Source organism: Babylonia areolata, chromosome 12 (assembly GCF_041734735.1).
Source record: "Babylonia areolata isolate BAREFJ2019XMU chromosome 12, ASM4173473v1, whole genome shotgun sequence".
Classification (NCBI taxonomy): Eukaryota; Metazoa; Mollusca; class Gastropoda; order Neogastropoda; family Buccinidae; genus Babylonia; species Babylonia areolata.
In genome coordinates this window covers 32406357-32426406 of record NC_134887.1, presented here as the reverse complement: position 1 = coordinate 32426406, position 20050 = coordinate 32406357, and the positions used below count along the sequence as shown (strand labels likewise).

At 43.0% G+C, this 20050-nt stretch overlaps 1 protein-coding gene across 2 annotated transcripts in view; it reads left to right on the top strand.

The window, feature by feature from the left end:
• Positions 1–7711, top strand: part of LOC143288535 (Na(+)/citrate cotransporter-like) — a 54745-nt gene extending 47034 nt beyond the window's left edge. For both annotated transcript variants that reach the window (XM_076597126.1, XM_076597125.1), the window contains exons 11-14: positions 999–1105; positions 2873–3034; positions 4884–5021; positions 5491–7711. In XM_076597126.1, the coding sequence (XP_076453241.1) occupies positions 999–1105; positions 2873–3034; positions 4884–5021; positions 5491–5745 (662 nt within the window). In that variant the 3' untranslated portion in view covers positions 5746–7711. The remainder of the gene's footprint in view (positions 1–998; positions 1106–2872; positions 3035–4883; positions 5022–5490) is intronic.
• Positions 7712–20050: the final 12339 nt, after the last annotated feature.

The window sequence follows — 20050 nt, the reverse complement described above, 5'->3', positions numbered from 1 at the left end:
TTCACTTCGATTTCATTGTGTGCACGTCCGGGCTGTTCCCACTGACAAGGGGTTTATTTGCATTGAAGGCTCGGCGTGCACTAGTTCTCGTAGTGTCGCGGCTGTGTACTTGAGGGAGCGAGGGTGCAGCTTGTTGTGCGTTGAGTCTCGTCGGCCGCTGAAAGAACGGCAGTGGAACAGATATTTCTGTGCAGGGAAGAGAGGTCTGGGGTTGGGGAGTGTAGGCGGCGACAGGGTTTTACAATGTGTGTGTGTGTGTGTGTGTGTGTGTGTGTCGGCGAGGGGATGGGTGGGTAAATATGTGTCATTGTGTGAACAAATGATCGTACGGGAACTAAACCAGTTTTGACGTCTTTTGATTTTCTCTTCTACAGTGTTACTTTGTTAACTGGTGTTCTATAATTCCCTCGCACAATGTCGAACAGAATCCAGACAGAATCGAAAGTAAAAAGAAACTGAACGGATTCTGTGAAATCAAGGGAGGGTATTCAACACTTGCATAGTTCTCAGTCAGGAAGAGTTATGTGGAGTTGGTGAACCGTTCAGTTTCGATTCGGGTGAGAAGAAAATCTTGTTGGTTTTCGGTTTGAAGTAAGTTTTGCATTTGTTGGTTTGTCCTTGAAATAAGTTTTAGGCTTGGGTAAACGTTGTTTGTGTTAGAAATGGGTTATAGGTTTGAGTTTGGGTTAGACGTGTGTGTGTGTATGTGTGGTGTGTGTGTGTGTGTGTGTGTGTGTACCTTTTTGTGCAGTGAATGATATGTAGGTGGTGAATCGTTTTATCTAATTTTTTATCATTATATCTTTGAAATGTTACATATCTGTTTTTACTGTAAAGCACAGTGAGCCTGTTCTTGAAAGCGGAGAACTGCGCTGTACAAGCCTCCATATTATCAGTATTATTATTATTATTATTATTATTATTACTGCTACTACTACTACTACTATTATTATTATTATTATTTCAAACGACCTTGTCTTGCTGCTTTTACGCTACAGATACCAGTTCTCCGTCAATCCTCCAGTGGGCTCCCCTCAGCCGCAAACTTCCCTGGGGGGTCTTGCTGCTCCTGGGGGGAGGCTTTGCTTTGGCTCAAGCCACCCAGGTAGGCAGGGGGCAAGGGGGGGAGGGTTGGGGGGGGGGGGGCGCACAGGAGAGAGGGTGTGGCTGTGGAGGTGTTTGAGGAGGGTGGGGTGCGGCTGAGATGAGACTGGAAGGTGGAGAGAGGGGGTTGGTGGAGGGGAGTTGTTTGACGCGGAAGGCGTGAGTGTTTTGATGTTGAGATGAATAGATGTATACATCCATACAGACGTATCGACTAAAAAGACAGGGATGTAGCTTGGGAGATGGACAGGAAGGCAGATGCGAACGCACGCACACGCACAAACACACAGACTGGCGTACACACAACCAAACCCATGCGCACATATACGCGCCTCTTCTAAATCTTCTTCTTCTTTTTCTTCTTCTTCTCAGGTTCTTCTTCTTTCTTTCTTTCTCCTTTTTTCTTCTTATTTCTTTTTTTTCTTTCTTTCTTTCTTCTCAAGTTCTTCTTTCTTTCTTTCTTCTTTTTTCTTCTTCTTTCTTTCTTTTTTTCTTTCTTTCTTCTTTCTTTTCTTCTTCTTCAAGTTCTTCTTTCTTTCTTTCTTCTTTCTTTTTCTTCTTCTTTCTTTCTTTCGTTCTTTTTCTTCTTCTTTCTTTCTTTCTTTCTTTCTTCTTCTCCTCCCCTTAACTCTGTGAAGAGAGACATTCGGGCACCACACAGAACTGTTCACCAGATTCCTCCTCCAAGTCTGTCGGTTGTGTGTCAAAGCCTAGGTCCCTGCCCTGAGGACACAATGAAGAAGGGGGGGGGAAAGTTTCAGATTAAAATTCAAAGCGAAAGTTAAAAGTTTTAATATTCCAAACCAGCTGACATTTCTCCTGTTCTGTCTCATTAGGAAGGTGGCAGAATGGTTAAGACGCTTGTCTGCCAATACAGAGTCCATGAGGGTCTGCGTTCGAATCCCTCTCTCGCCCTTCCTCCCAAATTTGACTGGAAATTCGAGCTGAGCGTCTAGTCGTTCGAATGAGACGATAAACCGAGGTCCTGTGTGCAGCACGCACTTGGCACACTGAAAAAGAACCCATGGCAACGAGAGTGTTGTCCTCTGGCAAAACCCTGCAGAAGACATCCACTCTGATAAGTACATGCCCTCAAGGCCTGACGTCCTTCTGATAAGTACATGCCCTTAAGGCCTGACGCCCTTCTGATAAGTACATGCCCTCAAGGCCTGACGCCCTTCTGATAAGTACATGCCCTCAAGGCCTGACGAAGGGCGTTGGCTTATGCTGCTGGTCAGGCATCTGTGTTTGTGTTGTATTGTATTACTCTTTTTTTTCTTTTTTTTTGTCACAGCAGATTTCTCTTTGTAAAATTGGGGCTGCTCCCCCCAAGAACGCGTCGCTACACTGAGAGCGTCATCCATTTTTTTGTATTTTTTCCTGCCTGCAGATTTAAAAGAAATTTTTTTTTTCTTTTTTTACTATTTATTTGTTTTCCTATCGAAGTGGATTTTACTACAGAATTTTGCCAGGGACAACCCTTTTGTTGCCGTTGGTTCTTTTACGTACGCTAAGAGCATGCTGCACACGGGACCTCGGTTTATCGTCTCATCCGAATGACTAGCATCCAGACCTCCAATCAAGGTCTAGTGGAGGGGTAGGAAGAAAATAAATACTGGCGACTGTGCCGGGGTTCGAACCAGTGCGCTACAGATTCTCTCGCTTCCTAGGCGGACGCGTTACCGCTAAGCCATCGCTCAATTCCCCTGTACCCCCCCCCCCCCCCCCCAAACCCCCTCCCTCCCTCCTGCCCGTCGCTGTGTGCCAGGTGTCCGGACTGTCCAGCCTGATCGCCGAACAGCTGATGGTCATCGGGTCGCTGCCGGCCTGGGTGGCCTGTGTCGTCGTCGTCGTCGTCACCTCCGTCACCACGGAGATCACCTCCAACACTGTCATCGCCACCCTCCTACTGCCCATCCTGGCCCAAGTGGTAGGCACTCAGCAGACGCGCTACGCGTGCGCCAGTACATTATGCAGGAGACGCGCAGATTGATAAACAGACTCGTTCGTTTTTTAAAAATAATTAAATTATATATTTTTTTTAATATTCACGTTGCTCTTGCATTATGCGCTGCACACACACACACACACACACACACACACACACACGTTGTATCTGTACACATATCGAATGAAGAAATAGGACACTGTATAGATGTAAGAATTTCGTCTTGGAGTAAACAGAATTTGCATAATCAGAACATAAAATAGCGCATTCATTCACACTTCCAGTTAGAGTAAAAACAAGATCCTGCAACACATATTTGTTATGTATCAAGTGTTTAGACCAGATTTTTTAACTTGGGCTTTGTAAGTATCGAGGACGACGACGATGATGATGGTTTGATGATGTTGATAATAAATATATTTTTAGATAAAAAAGAATAGTGTATTTTGATGCAGTAGCATCATTTGTAGCCAGGATATGTCACTGTGTCCACACATATGATTTTGAGATGAAAAAAAAATGATAGTATATTTTGATGCAGTGGCTTCATATGTTGCCAAGCCTTGTGATTGTTTTCCACACTAAATAATCCTTAGAAAAATAGATCGTGTATTTTGATGCAGTGACTTCATTTGTAACCAGGAAATATCATTGTATCCACACTTACAAGTTTTAGATAAAAAAAAAAAGGAAAAAAAAAGGATCGTGTATATTGATGCAGTGGCTTTATTTGTAGCGAAGCAATGTGATTGTGTCCACACTTTTTTTTTTTTTAGATTGAAAAAGGATTGTGTATAGCGATGCAGTGGCATCATTTGTAGCGAGGAAATGTCAGTGTGTCCACACTTATAATTTTAGATAAGAAAGGATTGTGTGTTTTTATTCAGTGGCTTTATTTAAAACCAATCAATGTAGTTTTGTCCACACTTATAATTGTCAGATAAAAAACGATAGTGTATAATGCATAGCATCATTTGCAGCCAAACAATAATGATAGTGGCCGCACTTATAATTCTTAGATAAAAAAAAAAGGGATAGTGTATTTTGATGCATAGCATCATTTGCAGTCAATGTCATTGTGTCCACACATATAATTTGTAGATAAAAATAGTATTGTGTGTTTTGATACATAGCATCATTTGTAGTCAATGTCATTGTGTCCACACTTATAATTCTTAGATAACAAAAAAAACTATAGTGTATATTGATGCATAGCCTCATTTGCAGCCAACCAGTAATGATTGTGGCCACACTTATAATTCTTAGATAAAAAAAGGATAGTGTATTTCGATGCATAGCATCATTTCTAGCCAATCTCATTGTGTCCACACATATAATTTGTAGATAAAAATAGTATTGTGTGTTTTGATACATAGCATCATTTGTAGTCAATGTCATTGTGTCCACACTTATAATTCTTAGATAACAAAAAAAGGATAGTGTATTTTGATGCATAGCCTCATTTGCAGCCAACCAGTAATGATTGTGGCCACACTTATAATTCTTAGATAACAAAAAAAGGATAGTGTATTTTGATGCATAGCCTCATTTGCAGCCAACCAATAATGATTGTGGCCACACTCATAATTCTTTGATTAAAAAAAAGGATAGTGTATTTTGATACATAGCATCATTTGCAGCCAATGTCCACACTTATAATTCTTAGATAAAAAAACAACAACTATAGTGTATATTGATGCATAGCCTCATTTGCAGCCAGTCTCACTGTGTCCCCACTTATAATTTTTAGATAAAAATAAGATAATGAATTTTGATGCATAGCATCATTTGCAGCCAATCACATTGTGTCCACACTACTCCCTTCCTGCAGGCGGCCTCCATGGGCCTTCACCCCATCTACTTCATGCTGCCATCGGCAGTAGCCTCGTCCTTCGCCTTCATGCTGCCCGTGGCCACGCCCCCTAACGCCATCGTCTTCGCGCACGGCGACATCAAAGTTGTAGACATGGTGGGTGGCCAGCGTCTGTTGAGATCTAGCCTTGGGGAAAGTAAACTGCTACGTGCGCGCATCGCGCGTGCGTTCGCCGCCAACAACTCCGACGCGCAGGCCCCTTGTCTTCAATTCGTTTGAGCTCTTGAGTGTGTGTGTCAGTGTGTGTGTGTGTGTTTGTGAGTGTGTGTGTGGGTGTGCCTGTGTATGTGTATGTATTTGTGTGTGTGCACGGGGTGAGGGTACACGTATATGCAAGTGTTTGTGTTTATGTGAGTGTGTGTCTGTGTGTGTGCAGAGAGAGTGAGTATGTGTGTGTGTGCCGTGCGTGCGAGAGACGAAGAGGGTGTGTGTAAATACGTTTTTGTATATATATATTTGTGCGCGCGTTACGGGCACATGTACACCTATTGTCCAGACAACCCGCGCGACATCACAGCACGTGCATTACGTGTCACTGTGATCATCATAGATTCCCTCCTTTCAGATGAAAACGGGCCTGGCCCTGAACGTCCTCTGCATCACCGTGGTGGTGGCGGCCATCAGCACCTTCGGCACCGCCTACTTCCGTCTAGACCAGTTCCCTGATTGGGCCGCTCGGCTGGCGTCGGCCACGCCCCCTTCCCTGCACAACGTGTCCGCCACGTTGCTGAACGACTCGGTGGCCCACGTGGTGACGACACTGAACGGGGCCGTGTCAGGGGTGGGGGGTTCGGTGACCAATGTGACGGCTGTGTACTGAGCGGGTGAGTAGAAAGAGGGCGCCGTTACGTGGGGGGGCTTGGGGTGGGGGGTGGGTTTGGGGGTGGGGTCGGTTAGGGTGTTGTTGGACTGTTTGATCCTGTGTTTAGCAGGGATCAGGGTTCGATGCTCCTCACCCAACCTTCTACCCCGCTCGATGAACAAAGCCTCATTGAACACAAGTGCTGACCACATCTTGGATATATATACAAACTGATATTGACTGTGGTGCAAAGTTGATAACTTCAATTTACCAGTATACAACAGAAGGTTTTTTTTGTGTTTTTTTTTTCGTCGTTGTTTGTATGTGATTAATCTAGAGACGGGACAAATTCCACGAAGGAATGGTGTCCACCAGTGACAGTGGTGAGTGGATGAAGCGACGCCCTCGAGATGATGGAGTCAAGTTAACCCTTTCACCGCCAAGCTCGCATTTATACCCAGGCGTGGTTGAGGACCCATGTCACTGAAGGTGACCATTCATTGGTCTGTTATCCATGAACCTACTGCTCTTAATGTTCAGTGGTAGGATAGGCCATGTTTTCTATACATCGCAGGGGGAACCCCCAGCTATTCTTAGGCACTATCTTCTCTGTGTTAATACCAGAAGGGAATTTTGTACTCTAAATTGACTGGCGGTGAAAGGGTTAAGGCAGTGTGGTCCTGACAACGTGCGACTGGCAGCACGTTCAGATCTGAACCCCTCATTCCAGCCTGACCTCCTCATCACGAGGACACGGTCAGCAACAGCTGGGACACACTCCTTCCGCCACACCCACAGAGCCAGGGGTTATGATGATGATCATAATGATGATGATGATTATGATGATGATGATGATAATGGTGATTAGCATTGTTATTATCATCATCATCATAATAACCCTGGGTTCCTTGATGTGGCCATTTGTTATTGTTGTTATTATTATTATTCTTGTTGTTGTTGTTGTTATTATATTATTATTATTATTATTATTATTATTATTAATATTATTATTGTTGTTGTTGTTGTTATTCGTATTATCATCATCATTATTATTATCATTGTTGTTGTTATCATCATCACCATCATAATCATTATCATTATAACCCTGGGTCCGTGGCATTGGCCGCTTGATATAAAAATGAGTTATTATTATTATCATTATTATTAATAATATTATTACTATTATCATTATAGTTATTATTGTTGTTGTTATTGTTATATTGTTATCATTATTATAACCCTAGGTCCGTGGATGTGGCCGTGTTAATGATGATTATTATCGTTATCGTAAGTAATACCATCATCATCATCATCATCATCACTGATGCTTATGGCCCACTCGCCCCACACAGAGCAATGACAGGGGTGGAGACACTGTCAGCATGGACCCTGATGATCCAGTTGATTCCAACAGTTTGTATGCAGACCGTCTTCACGTTTTTTTTTTTGTTTGTGTGTGTGTGTGTGTGTGTGTGTGTGTGTGTGTGTGTGTGTGTATTTTTTAATATTTTTATTACAGGACACGTTATTAGTGCAATCTTGCATTTTCTGTCGAGTGATGAGTGGTAGGAAAAGAAATGACAGTGTCTGATGAAATATATTATAGAATTGAACAAACAGTTCGGATAGTACAGATGTCTTTTTCCTCAGTTTCGAATCAGGACCTTTCCCGGCTCAAGAACATATTATTGTCCTATTGTTGAACTACACACACAGACACACACACACACACACACACACACACACACACACACACACACACACACACACGCCCACTCTGTGTGTGTGTGTGTGTGTGTGAGAATTGAGCGTGGTTTTCAACAGTTGATTGCCCCGAGATGGCTCTGGCGGTTTGCCAAACTGTAGATCATCAATATGACGGACTTCGTTTTTCACATATTAGGTTAAGTGTAATGCAACAGTCTTTTGTTTTTATTTTATTGCAGATTCATTTTTTTCTCCCATTAAACAGAATTCATTTAAAGATGACTGTATCTGCAGTTGGTTGAAAGCCAGAGAGAGAGAGAGAGAGAGAGAGAGATGAAAGCACCGTTATTGTTGGTTGGACACTGGTTTGAAGTTATGCGCAAGAACTCACTCACTCACTCAGGCCCATAACTACAAAGTAGTCGTTGGGGGAAGCCTGAGGACCGCAGACGCAACCTCCCTTCTCCATCTGTCTCTGTCAGCAGCCGCCGGCAGCAGCTCACGTGTGTGGAGTCCGGTCCATTGTTTGATGTTCTCATGCCAGTTCTTCCGCTGTCTTCCTCTTCTCCTCCCGCCCTCGATGGTGCCTTGCATGATTGTTTTGGACAGACTGGTGTGTCGAGTGTTGTGCCCAAATCATATCAGCTTACGTCTCTTCACAGTTGAAAAGAGAGGTTCCTGAGGTCCAGCAAGGTTGTCAGTTCTGCTCCGTGCATATTCATTCGTCCTGTGCTTGATCCAGGAAATTTGAAGGAGCTTCCTCAGGCATTAAAAAAAAAAATTGTTCTCTAAGGCCTGGATCTTCGGCCGTCAGTGTCCATGCCTCGCAACCATACAGTACAATGGAGACTACCAGGGCTTTGTAGAGTTTGAATTTTTATACTGCACAAGAACAGTGTGTGTATAATAATGCTCAATATACCCTTTCTCTCTTTTCCCCTTTTTGGCATCAAAATCGGTTTGGCCTACTTGAAGTTGTGAATTTTTAGTTCCGTTTTTTTTTTTCTTCTTCGTGTGTTTAAATTCTGTTGTATGCATGATTGATTATATTTCCTTAGAATTATATGGACGGGTATCTTAAAAGTATGTGCGTGCGTGCGTGTGCGCGCGCGCGCGTGTGTGTGTGTGAAGCTTGCTAACATGTCTTTGTGTAGGTGTGTAAGTTATGTATTACAATGGATTTATGAATGGATCGGGAAGTTTATACCGATTTTTTCTGAGTGGCGGACGTATTAAGACTATTCCAAATAGATCACCGTAGTGTCCATTTTAATTGGAGCGTCTTCAACAAGTGTAGAACTGAACAACGAGCGCAGTAGCCGAGTGCTTAAAGCGTTGGACTTTCAATCTGATGGTCCGGGGTTCGAATCTCGGTAACGGCGCCTTGGTGGGTAAAGGGTGGAGATTTTTCCGATCTCCCAGATCAACACATGTGCAGACCAGCTTGCGCCTGAACCCCCTTCTTGTGTATATGCATGCAGAAGATCAGATACGCACGTTAAAGATCCTGTTCGGTGGGTTGTGGAAACGACATACCCAGTATGCACACCCCCGAAAACGAAGTGTTGCTGCTCACATGGCGGGGTAAAAACTATCATACACGTAAAAGCCCACTCGTGTAGCCTTCATCCGAATTAACGTGGGAGTTGCAGACCACGAACGGAGAAGAAACATTCCGCTCTGTGGAAAAATTAAAGGAAGGAAAAGAAAATAAAAGAAAAAAAGAAGAGGAAAACATTGCATTTAACTGACAGACGTGAAAGCTATCTGAGACAAAATCGTGGAGAAATGAGTTTTTGAAGAGAGTAATGGCTGATGACTACACCTATGAACAAGTGCGCCAAATCATCAAGCAGCACATTGGATCTTAGAGGATCTGCTGACATCAGTCAGGTGAAAAAAAAAAGGGTTAGAAAGGTACGGTATTATAACCACGAGACAAGATCCAGTGGCCTTGTTAAAACAATCCCCCAAGGAACTGTTCAGGGAGAGAGACGGAGGGGAAATCATTAAAAAAAAAAAAAAAAAACACAACAAAAAACAAGCAAAGAAAGAAAGAAAAAAACAACAACCGAAAACGGTGGACCGGTAGCATTGCAGAATGGACAGCAAAAGCATTCGCAGAGACCCAGACATGCATTTGACACACAACCGAAAGACCTGGAGGAATCAGGAGCCAGATGCATTGCTTTGTTCTAACTTTTTGACAGTTGCACGTGACTGAATGCCTTCATTGACCGAACTACGCCATTGGTCAGTTCCACACTACACACAGTGGCGGGTTACTCAAGTGGAGTGATGGCCCAGAGGTAACACGTCCGCCCAGGAAGCGAGAGAATCTGAGCGCGCTGGTTCGAATCACAGCTGAGCCGCCGATATTTTCTCCCTCTCCACAAGACCTTGAGTGGTGATCTGGGCGCTAGTCATTCGGATGAGACGATAAACCGAGGTCCCGTGTGCAGCATGCACTTAGCGCACGTAAAAGAACACACGGCAACAAAAGGGTTGTTCCTTGCAAAATTCTGTAGTAAAATCCACTTCGATAGGAAAAAGAAAAAAAACTGCACGCAGGAAAAAATGCAAAAAAAATGGGTGGCGCTGTATTAGAGTGACGCGCTCTCCCTGGAGAGAACAGCCCGAATTTCACACAGAGAAATCTGTTGTGATAAAAAGAAATACAAATGCGAGGCTCTTCCGTCCGAGCAATGCAACTGGCTCCAGGTGAACAGTTCTGTGCGGCGCCCCATTGACTCTTCACAGAGGTGAGGGAGGAAGAGAAGAAGATGAAGAAGAGAAAAATGACTTGGAAGTTACCTCGTCGAGGCACTGCTTCAAGGAACCTTTAGACAGGAACAGAACCCCCGACTATTTCTGGAAACGTGTTGTGTGGTGTTACACTTTGTCACAACATGTTTCTGTGTGTGAAATTCCAGTTGCTCCCCCGATGGAGAGTACATCGCACTACATTACAGCGTCACCCATTTTTCTTTTCTTTTTCTCACTTCTACTGTCTTTGTTTTCCCATCAATGTAATTTGTTATTTCTTTTTTTTCTGCAGAATTTTGCCAGAAACAACTCTCTTGTCGCCGTGGGTTCTTGCACGTGCACTAGGTGCATGCAGCGCACGAGACCTCTGTTTATCATCTCACCCGAACGACTAGCGCCCAGGCCACCGCTGAAGATTTCGCGGAGGGGGAGAAAATACCGATGTGTGTGTGATCCTCTTCTTCTTCTTCTTTGTTCGTGGGCTACAACTCCCACGTTCACTCGTATATACACGAGTGGGCTTTTACGTGTATGACCGTTTTTACCCCGCCATGTAGGCAGCCATACTCCGCTTTCGGGGGTGTGCATGCTGGGTATGTGCTTGTTTCCATAACCCACCGAACGCTCACATGGATTACAGGATCTTTAACGTGCGTATTTGATCTTTTGCTTGCGTATACACACGAAGGGGGTTCAGGCACTAGCAGGTCTGCACATATGTTGACCTGGGAGATCGGAAAAATCTCCACCCTTTACCCACCAGGCGCCGTCACCGAGATTCGAACCCGGGACCCTCAGATTGGAAGTCCAACGCTTTAACCATTCGGATATTGCACCCGTTGAGTGTGGGATCCGAACCTGTGCGCCAAAATTCTCTCGCTCTGTATGCGGACGCGCGTTTCCACCAGGCCACCACGGCACTCTAACGCCCAGTATGAGAAACAGTGTACATGGTTTACACACTGCTTTCAGAAGGCCCCATCCATTATTGGAAAAAGAAAACCCCAACTTCTTTCTTCTTCTGCATTCGTGGGCTGCAACTCCCACGTTGACTCGTATGTACTCGAGTGGGCTTTTACGTGTTTGGCCGTTTTTTACCCCGCCATTTAGGCATCCATGCTCTGTTTTCGGGAGTGTGCATGCTGGGTATGTTGTTTCCATAACCCACCGAACGCCGACATGGATTACAGGATCTTTAACGTCCGTATTTTATCTTCTGCTTGCGTGTACACACGAAAGAGGGGTTCAGGCACTAGCAGGTCTGCACATAATTATGTTGACCTGGGAGATCGGAAAAATCTCCACCCTTTACCCAACATGGCGCCATTGCCGAGATTCGAACCAGGGACCCTCAGATTGAAAGTCCAACGTTTTAACCACTCGGCTAGTGCGCCCGTTGCTGAAAACAAAAACAAAAACACAAGGACCTGCAGTATTGTTCAACACTCTGGGATGAGTTAGTATCTAGCGATTAGCGTCTCGGATTTGGTTGTATGTAGACATGTATGGGTGTATTGATGGATGAATGAATGGGTACACACACGCACACACACACACGCACACACACACACGCACGCGCGCACACACGCGCGCACACACACGCACTCGCAAATGCATGCGTGAACGGGATCTTGTATTAAAACAGCAGAGAGGCAAGCTGACAAGCATGATCAGCTCATTGTCTGAAACACAGTGTACAGAAAATTGCCTCACACACATTATCAAGGTTCGCGTTTATTTATTTTGCTTCTTCACACATACGGCCATCACGAAAACATTTCTATTGCAAGATATTCGTTTAGAAATAAAACTTTCACTTATCTTGTCAATGTTAGTTCTTCGTAGTAAAGAAAATCTTGTGTAAAATATGACACTTCTGTTGTCAATGTTAGTTCTTTGTGTTTAAAGAAAATCTAGTGTAAAATATGACACTTCTGGTGTCAGTGTTAGTTCTTTGTGGTGAAGAAAATCTAGTGTAAAATATGACACATCTGTTGTCAATGTTAGTTCTTTGAGTTTAAAGAAAATCTAGTGTAAAATATGACACTTCTGGTGTCAGTGTTAGTTCTTTGTGGTGAAGAAAATCTAGTGTAAAATATGACACATCTGTTGTCAATGTTAGTTCTTTGAGTTTAAAGAAAATCTAGTGTAAAATATGACACATCTGTTGTCAGTGTTAGTTCTTTGTGGTGAAGAAAATCTAGTGTAAAATATGACACTTCTGTTGTCAATGTTAGTTCTTTGTGGTGAAGAAAATCTAGTGTAAAATATGACACTTCTGTTGTCAATGTTAGTTCTTTGTGGTGAAGAAAATCTTGTGTAAAATATGACACATCTGTTGTCAATGTTAGTTCTTTGTGGTGAAGAAAATCTAGTGTAAAATATGACACTTCTGTTGTCAATGTTAGTTCTTTGTGGTGAAGAAAATCTAGTGTAAAATATGACACTTCTGTTGTCAATGTTAGTTCTTTGTGGTGAAGAAAATCTTGTGTAAAATATGACACTTCTGTTGTCAATGTTAGTTCTTTGTGGTGAAGAAAATCTAGCGTAAAATATGACACATCTGTTGTCAATGTTAGTTCTTTGAGTTTAAAGAAAATCTAGTGTAAAATATGACACTTCTGGTGTCAGTGTTAGTTCTTTGTGGTGAAGAAAATCTAGTGTAAAATATGACACATCTGTTGTCAATGTTAGTTCTTTGAGTTTAAAGAAAATCTAGTGTAAAATATGACACTTCTGTTGTCAATGTTAGTTCTATGTGGTGAAGAAAATCTAGTGTAAAATATGACACTTCTGTTGTCAATGTTAGTTCTTTGTGTTTAAAGAAAATCTAGTGTAAAATATGACACTTCTGTTGTCAATGTTAGTTCTTTGAGTTTAAAGAAAATCTAGTGTAAAATATGACACTTCTGTTGTCAATGTTAGTTCTTTGTGGTGAAGAAAATCTAGCGTAAAATATGACACATCTGTTGTCAATGTTAGTTCTTTGAATTTAAAGAAAATCTAGCGTAAAATATGACACATCTGTTGTCAATGTTAGTTCTTTGTGTTTAAAGAAAACCTAGTGTAAAATATGACACATCTGTTGTCAATGTTAGTTCTTTGAGTTTAAAGAAAATCTAGTGTAAAATATGACACTTCTGTTGTCAATGTTAGTTCTTTGTGGTGAAGAAAATCTAGCGTAAAATATGACACATCTGTTGTCAATGTTAGTTCTTTGAGTTTAAAGAAAATCTAGTGTAAAATATGACACTTCTGGTGTCAGTGTTAGTTCTTTGTGGTGAAGAAAATCTAGTGTAAAATATGACACATCTGTTGTCAATGTTAGTTCTTTGAGTTTAAAGAAAATCTAGTGTAAAATATGACACTTCTGTTGTCAATGTTAGTTCTTTGTGGTGAAGAAAATCTAGTGTAAAATATGACACTTCTGGTGTCAGTGTTAGTTCTATGTGGTGAAGAAAATCTAGTGTAAAATATGACACTTCTGGTGTCAGTGTTAGTTCTTTGTGGTGAAGAAAATCTAGTGTAAAATATGACACATCTGTTGTCAATGTTAGTTCTTTGAGTTTAAAGAAAATCTAGTGTAAAATATGACACTTCTGTTGTGAATGTTAGTTCATTGTGTTGAAAGAAAACCTAGTGTAAAATATGACACTTCTGTTGTCAATGTTAGTTCTTTGTGTTTAAAGAAAACCTAGTGTAAAATATGACACTTCTGTTGTCAATGTTAGTTCTTTGAGTTTAAAGAAAACCTAGTGTAAAATATGACACTTCTGTTGTCAATGTTAGTTCTTTGTGGTGAAGAAAATCTAGCGTAAAATATGACATGAAATGACAATAGCACATGCAATGTATAAAACAGTTCAAACAGTGAAAAGCATTACGTTAGATTGACGAAGGACAGGACAGAAATCCACATCAAATCACTTGATATTAGCTATTGTCTTGTCAGTCAGAAGATCCAACACAAGCTTGCAGAATTACAACAGAAATCTGACGATTTTTTTTGTCACCCTAAGCGCTACTCTCTTGTTTTGATCGGTGGGTTAGAATTTGATGTGTACATGTTTTTTGGCGACTGATATTACAAGGGTTTGGGAAAAAATATTAGTAAATCAAACAAGCTTCTTTTTTTCCTGTCTACTTCGACATTTTTCTTTGATTCCAGAAATGGGCCTTTTGTAGTATGCTTGTTTATTTTTTTTTTAGCATATTTTTTATATTTGATTTGCAGTCCAGCTTGCCTGTCTGCCCGTTTGTCCGTCTGCCTGTCTGTCTCTCCATTCTGTCCTTGCTATCTTAATGTCTGTAAGAACATTTATATTCCTCTGCCTTATCAGTATTTATATTCTTTTCGCGTGACACATTCATTCTATTATTTATTTCTTATTCTTCCAAGATAAATAACCAAGTGAAAGTGTTGAGAAATGTTCACGACATAAGTATTTCCACAAAGAAACAAAAATAAACAAAAACAACAACCAACCAACCAACCAGCTAACCAAACGAACATAGATTGTATGTCTCACTGAGGTTCTTTGGCTACTTTCTGTTCAGTTCTCGGTCGATTTCAATCCGGCAGTACCGTGAGGTCGTTGGCTTGTCAGACATCGTGGTCACTGGAACGACAGACGTTGTGGTCAGTGGCACAGACATTGTGTTCACTGGAACGACAGACGTTGTGGTCAGTGGCACAGACATTGTGTTCACTGGAACGACAGACGTTGTGGTCAGTGGCACAGACATTGTGTTCACTGGAACGACAGACGTTGTGGTCAGTGGCACAGACATCGTGTTCACTGGAACGACAGACGTTGTGGTCAGTGACACAGACATTGTGTTCACTGGAACGACAGACGTTGTGGTCAGTGGCACAGACATCGTGTTCACTGGAACGACAGACGTTGTGGTCAGTGGCACAGACATTGTGTTCACTGGAACGACAGACGTTGTGGTCAGTGGCACAGACATTGTGTTCACTGGAACGACAGACGTTGTGGTCAGTGGCACAGACATTGTGTTCACTGGAACGACAGACGTTGTGGTCAGTGGCACAGACATTGTGTTCACTGGAACGACAGACGTTGTGGTCAGTGGCACAGACATTGTGTTCACTGGAACGACAGACGTTGTGGTCAGTGGCACAGTAGATGTTGTCATCGGCATGGCAGAAGTGGTCATTTGCACAGCAGATGTTGTAGTCACTGGCACGATAGACGTTGTGGTCACTGATACCGTAGATGTTGTTGTGGTCACTGGCACGGCAGATGATGTGGTCACTGGCACGGCATACGCTGTGGTCCCCACAACAACCACACGGATACCTACCATCAGACGAAAAGCTTGTTGAAACTGACCCATATGCCTTTTGTGCCTTTTTTTTGTGTGTCTGTTGACTGACTGTAATTCTGATACATTGTTTATGTAAAGCATGACACACATTAATGAAGGTGGCGTAATGGTTACGACGCTTATCTGCCAATACAGCGTCTGTGAGCGTCTGGGTTCGATTCCCGCTCCCGCCCTTTCTCCTTAGTTTGGCTGGAAAATTAAACTGAGCAGAGGGGTAGGGCGTGCCTGCATTTCTTGTCTTCTGTTGGCTTTTTACCTATGTATCTGTCTGTCTTTGTATCTGCAGCCTCTCAGCATTTCTATTCATCCATCGGTCTTATCTCATCACCAGCAAACACGTATGTCCACACACACACACACACACACACACACACAGACGCACACACACACACACACACACTGGCAAACTCGCACACACAAACATACGACGACTTACACACACGCCTGGAGCATAATCACCATGAAGATTACGTGGCAGTACGCACTCTGTCGAACGTGTTTTTGATACCTTCACTTCACAACAACAAAGATAAGTATCTGCGGCAGATCCCAGGTTCGAATCCCAGTCACAGCACCTGGTAGGTAAAGGGTGGAGATTTGCCGTATCTCGGGTCAAGGGATGTGCAGACCTGGTAGTACTGATGCCTGAACCCCCTTCGTGTGTGCACGCACGCAGAAGATCAAATTCGCACGTTAAAAATCCTGTAACCCATGTCAGCGTTCAGTGGGTTATGGAAACAAGAACATACCTGGCATGCGCCCCTCCACCCCCCACAGAAAAATAACAACATTAACAAAACAAACAACAAATTATTGTTATTCGTGTTGCTTACAGTCCAGCCGACCGCACAGGGCCATATCAGGACTGTCAAACCATACAAATGCTCAACCGCGTCAACACAAAACTGTCACATCTACAAAAAAAAACACCCACAAAGACAAACCCACAAAACAGTTCATGACACAGTATCCCAACCATTTAGCTCCTTATGGCAAATAAGACAAGGCCATGCTAATGACGCCAGCCATTCCGCCGAATTTATCATCCCCAGATTACATAAAATCGTAAAAATGGGAAAACAAAACAAAACAGAAAAAAACACACACAAAAAAAACAGAACAAAAACAAAACCAAACAAAAAAACAAACCAAACAAACCCAACAACAATACTTCAAAGCCAAACAAAAAATACATAAAAAAAAGGTCATATAGGCAAATAACACTGCAGAATGGGCAGCTAGTGCCCATCCCAGTGTTTACATCTCACTTCCTAATCACTGGAGCAAAACAGCACAGATAGTACATCATAGACTGCGGAAAATAGAAGAAAAAAAAAAGTGTCAAGGTTTGCTTGAAAAAAGAAAGGTGAATGGACTGGGAAGGCAGAAAAAGGAGACAACAGTGAAGATTAAACAAAAAAGGCAGAAACAAAGAGAGTGACACAAAGGAAATTTCTAGCACAGAAATTTCCAGAAGGCGGGGATGCTGTTTATACTGAAAGACCCCCGGCATTCTCACAGGGGAACCACAACAAAAAAAACAACAAAACAAAACAAAAACGAGTATGACTACCCACACGACAACACACTGACATGGCAGGGGGGTTAGAACGGTCATACAACTTGTAAACCCACTTGTGTATACGAGTGAACGTGGGAGTTGCAGCCCGCGAACTGAAAAAAACAAACAAACAAACAAAAAACAAACACCACGAAACAATAAATACAATACTTGATGGTGGTGACCGAGAATTCCGCGGCTTGACGGCAACGGAACCAGAAGGCGGTGTCTGGTGTCGCTGGTCAACGGGGTCCTGCAGTGAAGACAGTGCAGGACTCTGTAGGAGAAGGAACACACGGCAGAGAAATCAGCACACCGGACTGTGCTTCCAACAGGATTTAGCATCACCGAGGGTCGAAGAACAACCAACAGCAAAAAAAAAACAACAAAAAAAAAACAAAACAAAAAAAACAACAAACAAACAAAAACAACAAAAAAACCCAAAAAACCACACACACACACACACACACCAAAACAAAACTGCTGCCCGACGCGTCCTCAGAAAGAAAAGATCTGAGCACATCACTCCTCTTTTGCAACACCTCCACTGGCTCCCTGTCTCACATAGAATAAAGTACAAGATCAGCACTCTATGTTATAAATGTATCCACAAATCTGCCCCTCCTATCTCTGTGGCTGCCTTCATCTCTACACTCCATCTTGCTCACTACGATTGGCTTCGGATCCACTCTGTTTACGCATATCCAGATTCAAACATTCGACTGTTGGCCGCTGTTCTTTCTCTGTCTCTGAACCTTGTCTTTGGAATGAACTTCCTCTATCGCTTCGTCAGGTCTCCACACTCAGCTCTTTCAAGTCTGGCCTTAAAACCCTCTTCCCAAAATAGCCACCCTTCCCTGCCTCTTCCTTGTCTTCAGTTTATGCATGTGTTTGAATGGCTGGTGCGAAAGTGCTTTGATTTGTCTCTGCACAAGATTCAGCGCTATATAAATACCATTATTATTATTACACACACACACGGCCTCAGTTGAGTAAGTATTGATCATCAGTTTTCAATGATCGATCAAACCTCCTCCGTCAATCACGATCCCTGTTTGATCGATGATTTACACGCGCGCGCCCACACACACACACACACACACACACACACGAGGGAGTTACCAAAAGCGGGAAACATGAGTCAAGGGAGGCGAACGTGACTCGAACCTTTGGGGTGATGGAGATGGGTTGTTTCCTTTGGATGGACATACATACATACATACAAAAAATCAAAGTGCGGGGTAAGGGAGGGAGAGGAGGGGGAGGAGGGGTTGGGGAGGGGCGGGGCGCAGCCCTGATCGATCTATGATTAAAGCACGATTATCAACGATTTAACGATAGGAAAACAACAACAACAACAACAAAAAATCGTTCTTATGCTAAAAGATCGGTATGGAAGATCAATCAGGTAACCATTAAGACACGGCAGCGGGAGACAAGGGGGTGGGACTGAAGCCTCACCTTGCCACTCACAACGATGCGCGTGACGGTTGGTCTCTTTGGCCCACGTGACTTCGTGCTGCACTCAGAGACCGCTCCCACTTCCCCCGTATCTGCACCAATCAGAAGACACGTTCTTGGGGGATTATTTCTCACGTGGAGTGGTGGGTTGTGCTGGGTGGTAGTGGTGGTGGCTTAGTCGTGGTAAAGCGACGTCCTACGTGGAAAGCAAGAGGATCAGGAGCTCTCTGGATCCAGTCCCCACACTCGCAACTATGTTCTACCCCCCCACCCCCCTCTCCGCTTGACCTTGAGTGGTGGTCTGGACGCTAATCATTCGGATGAGACGATAAAACCGAGGTCCCGTTGCAGCGTGTACCTGAAAGAACGCACGGCAACAAAAAAACGGTTGCACCTGGCAACGTTTTGTGGACAAACAAAAAACAAACCAGTTTGATAGGAAAGCACATACACATGCAGACAGAAAAAAAAAGAAAGAAAACAAGTTGGTGCCGCTCTGTAGCGACTCGCTCTCACTGTGGAGAGCAGCCCGAATTTCACACACAATGAAATCTGTTGTGACAAAGTTATACACGACGCGACGCGACGCGACCCGACGCGACGCGACGCGACGCGACACGACACGACACGACACAATTGTTGAGGTCAGTCAGTAAGCTGCTGTTTCTGTCTCTTTCTCTCTTTGTTCGTCCGTCCGTCCGTCCGTCCGTCTGTTTGTCTGTCTGACTGACTGACCGCCTGTCTGTCCACCTGTCTGTATGTTTGTCTCTGTCTGTCTGTCTTTGTCTGTGTCTCTGTCTGTGTCTTTGACTGTGTCTTTGACTGTGTCTCACATGTGCTGTTGAGCTTAAGAGACTTTTTAATCGCTGGGTGTTGTTGTCAAAGGCATATGTGTCAAAAGGTTCACCAAGTGTTGGTTTTGCCTCTCTGAACCTTTTACGAAAATCACCAGGAGTGCACTGGAACTTCTTTAACAGATTCTCTTTTAACAACTCATAAGAGACTACATGATTTCCAGCTAGACGGTGTGTGCGTGTGCATGTGTGCGTGCGCGTGCATGGGTGAGTGTGCGTTCGTGCGCGCGCGCGTGTGCGAGTGTATATGTGTGTGTATATTTCAATATTCAAATATACACATGAATGGCTGGATGGAGGAGCAGGTGTATGGACAGATAGGTATATATGAATGGAGATATATATATATATATATATATATATATATGTGTGTGTGTGTGTGTGTGTGCTATGTTCTGGTGTTTAAAATGAAAGGAATCACAAAAAAGTACATGGAAAATAATAATACATTCATTCGAGGAAAAAGTATCCCCTTTGAACTGAAAAGAGAGAGAAAAGAAAAAAACCCGAACCCCCCCCCCCCCCCCCCCCCCCCGAAAAAAAAACCCCAAACAAAAAAAACAAACCCCAAGCTATCTGGAAAATAATAATACATTCGTTTGACGAAAAAGTACCCCCTTAC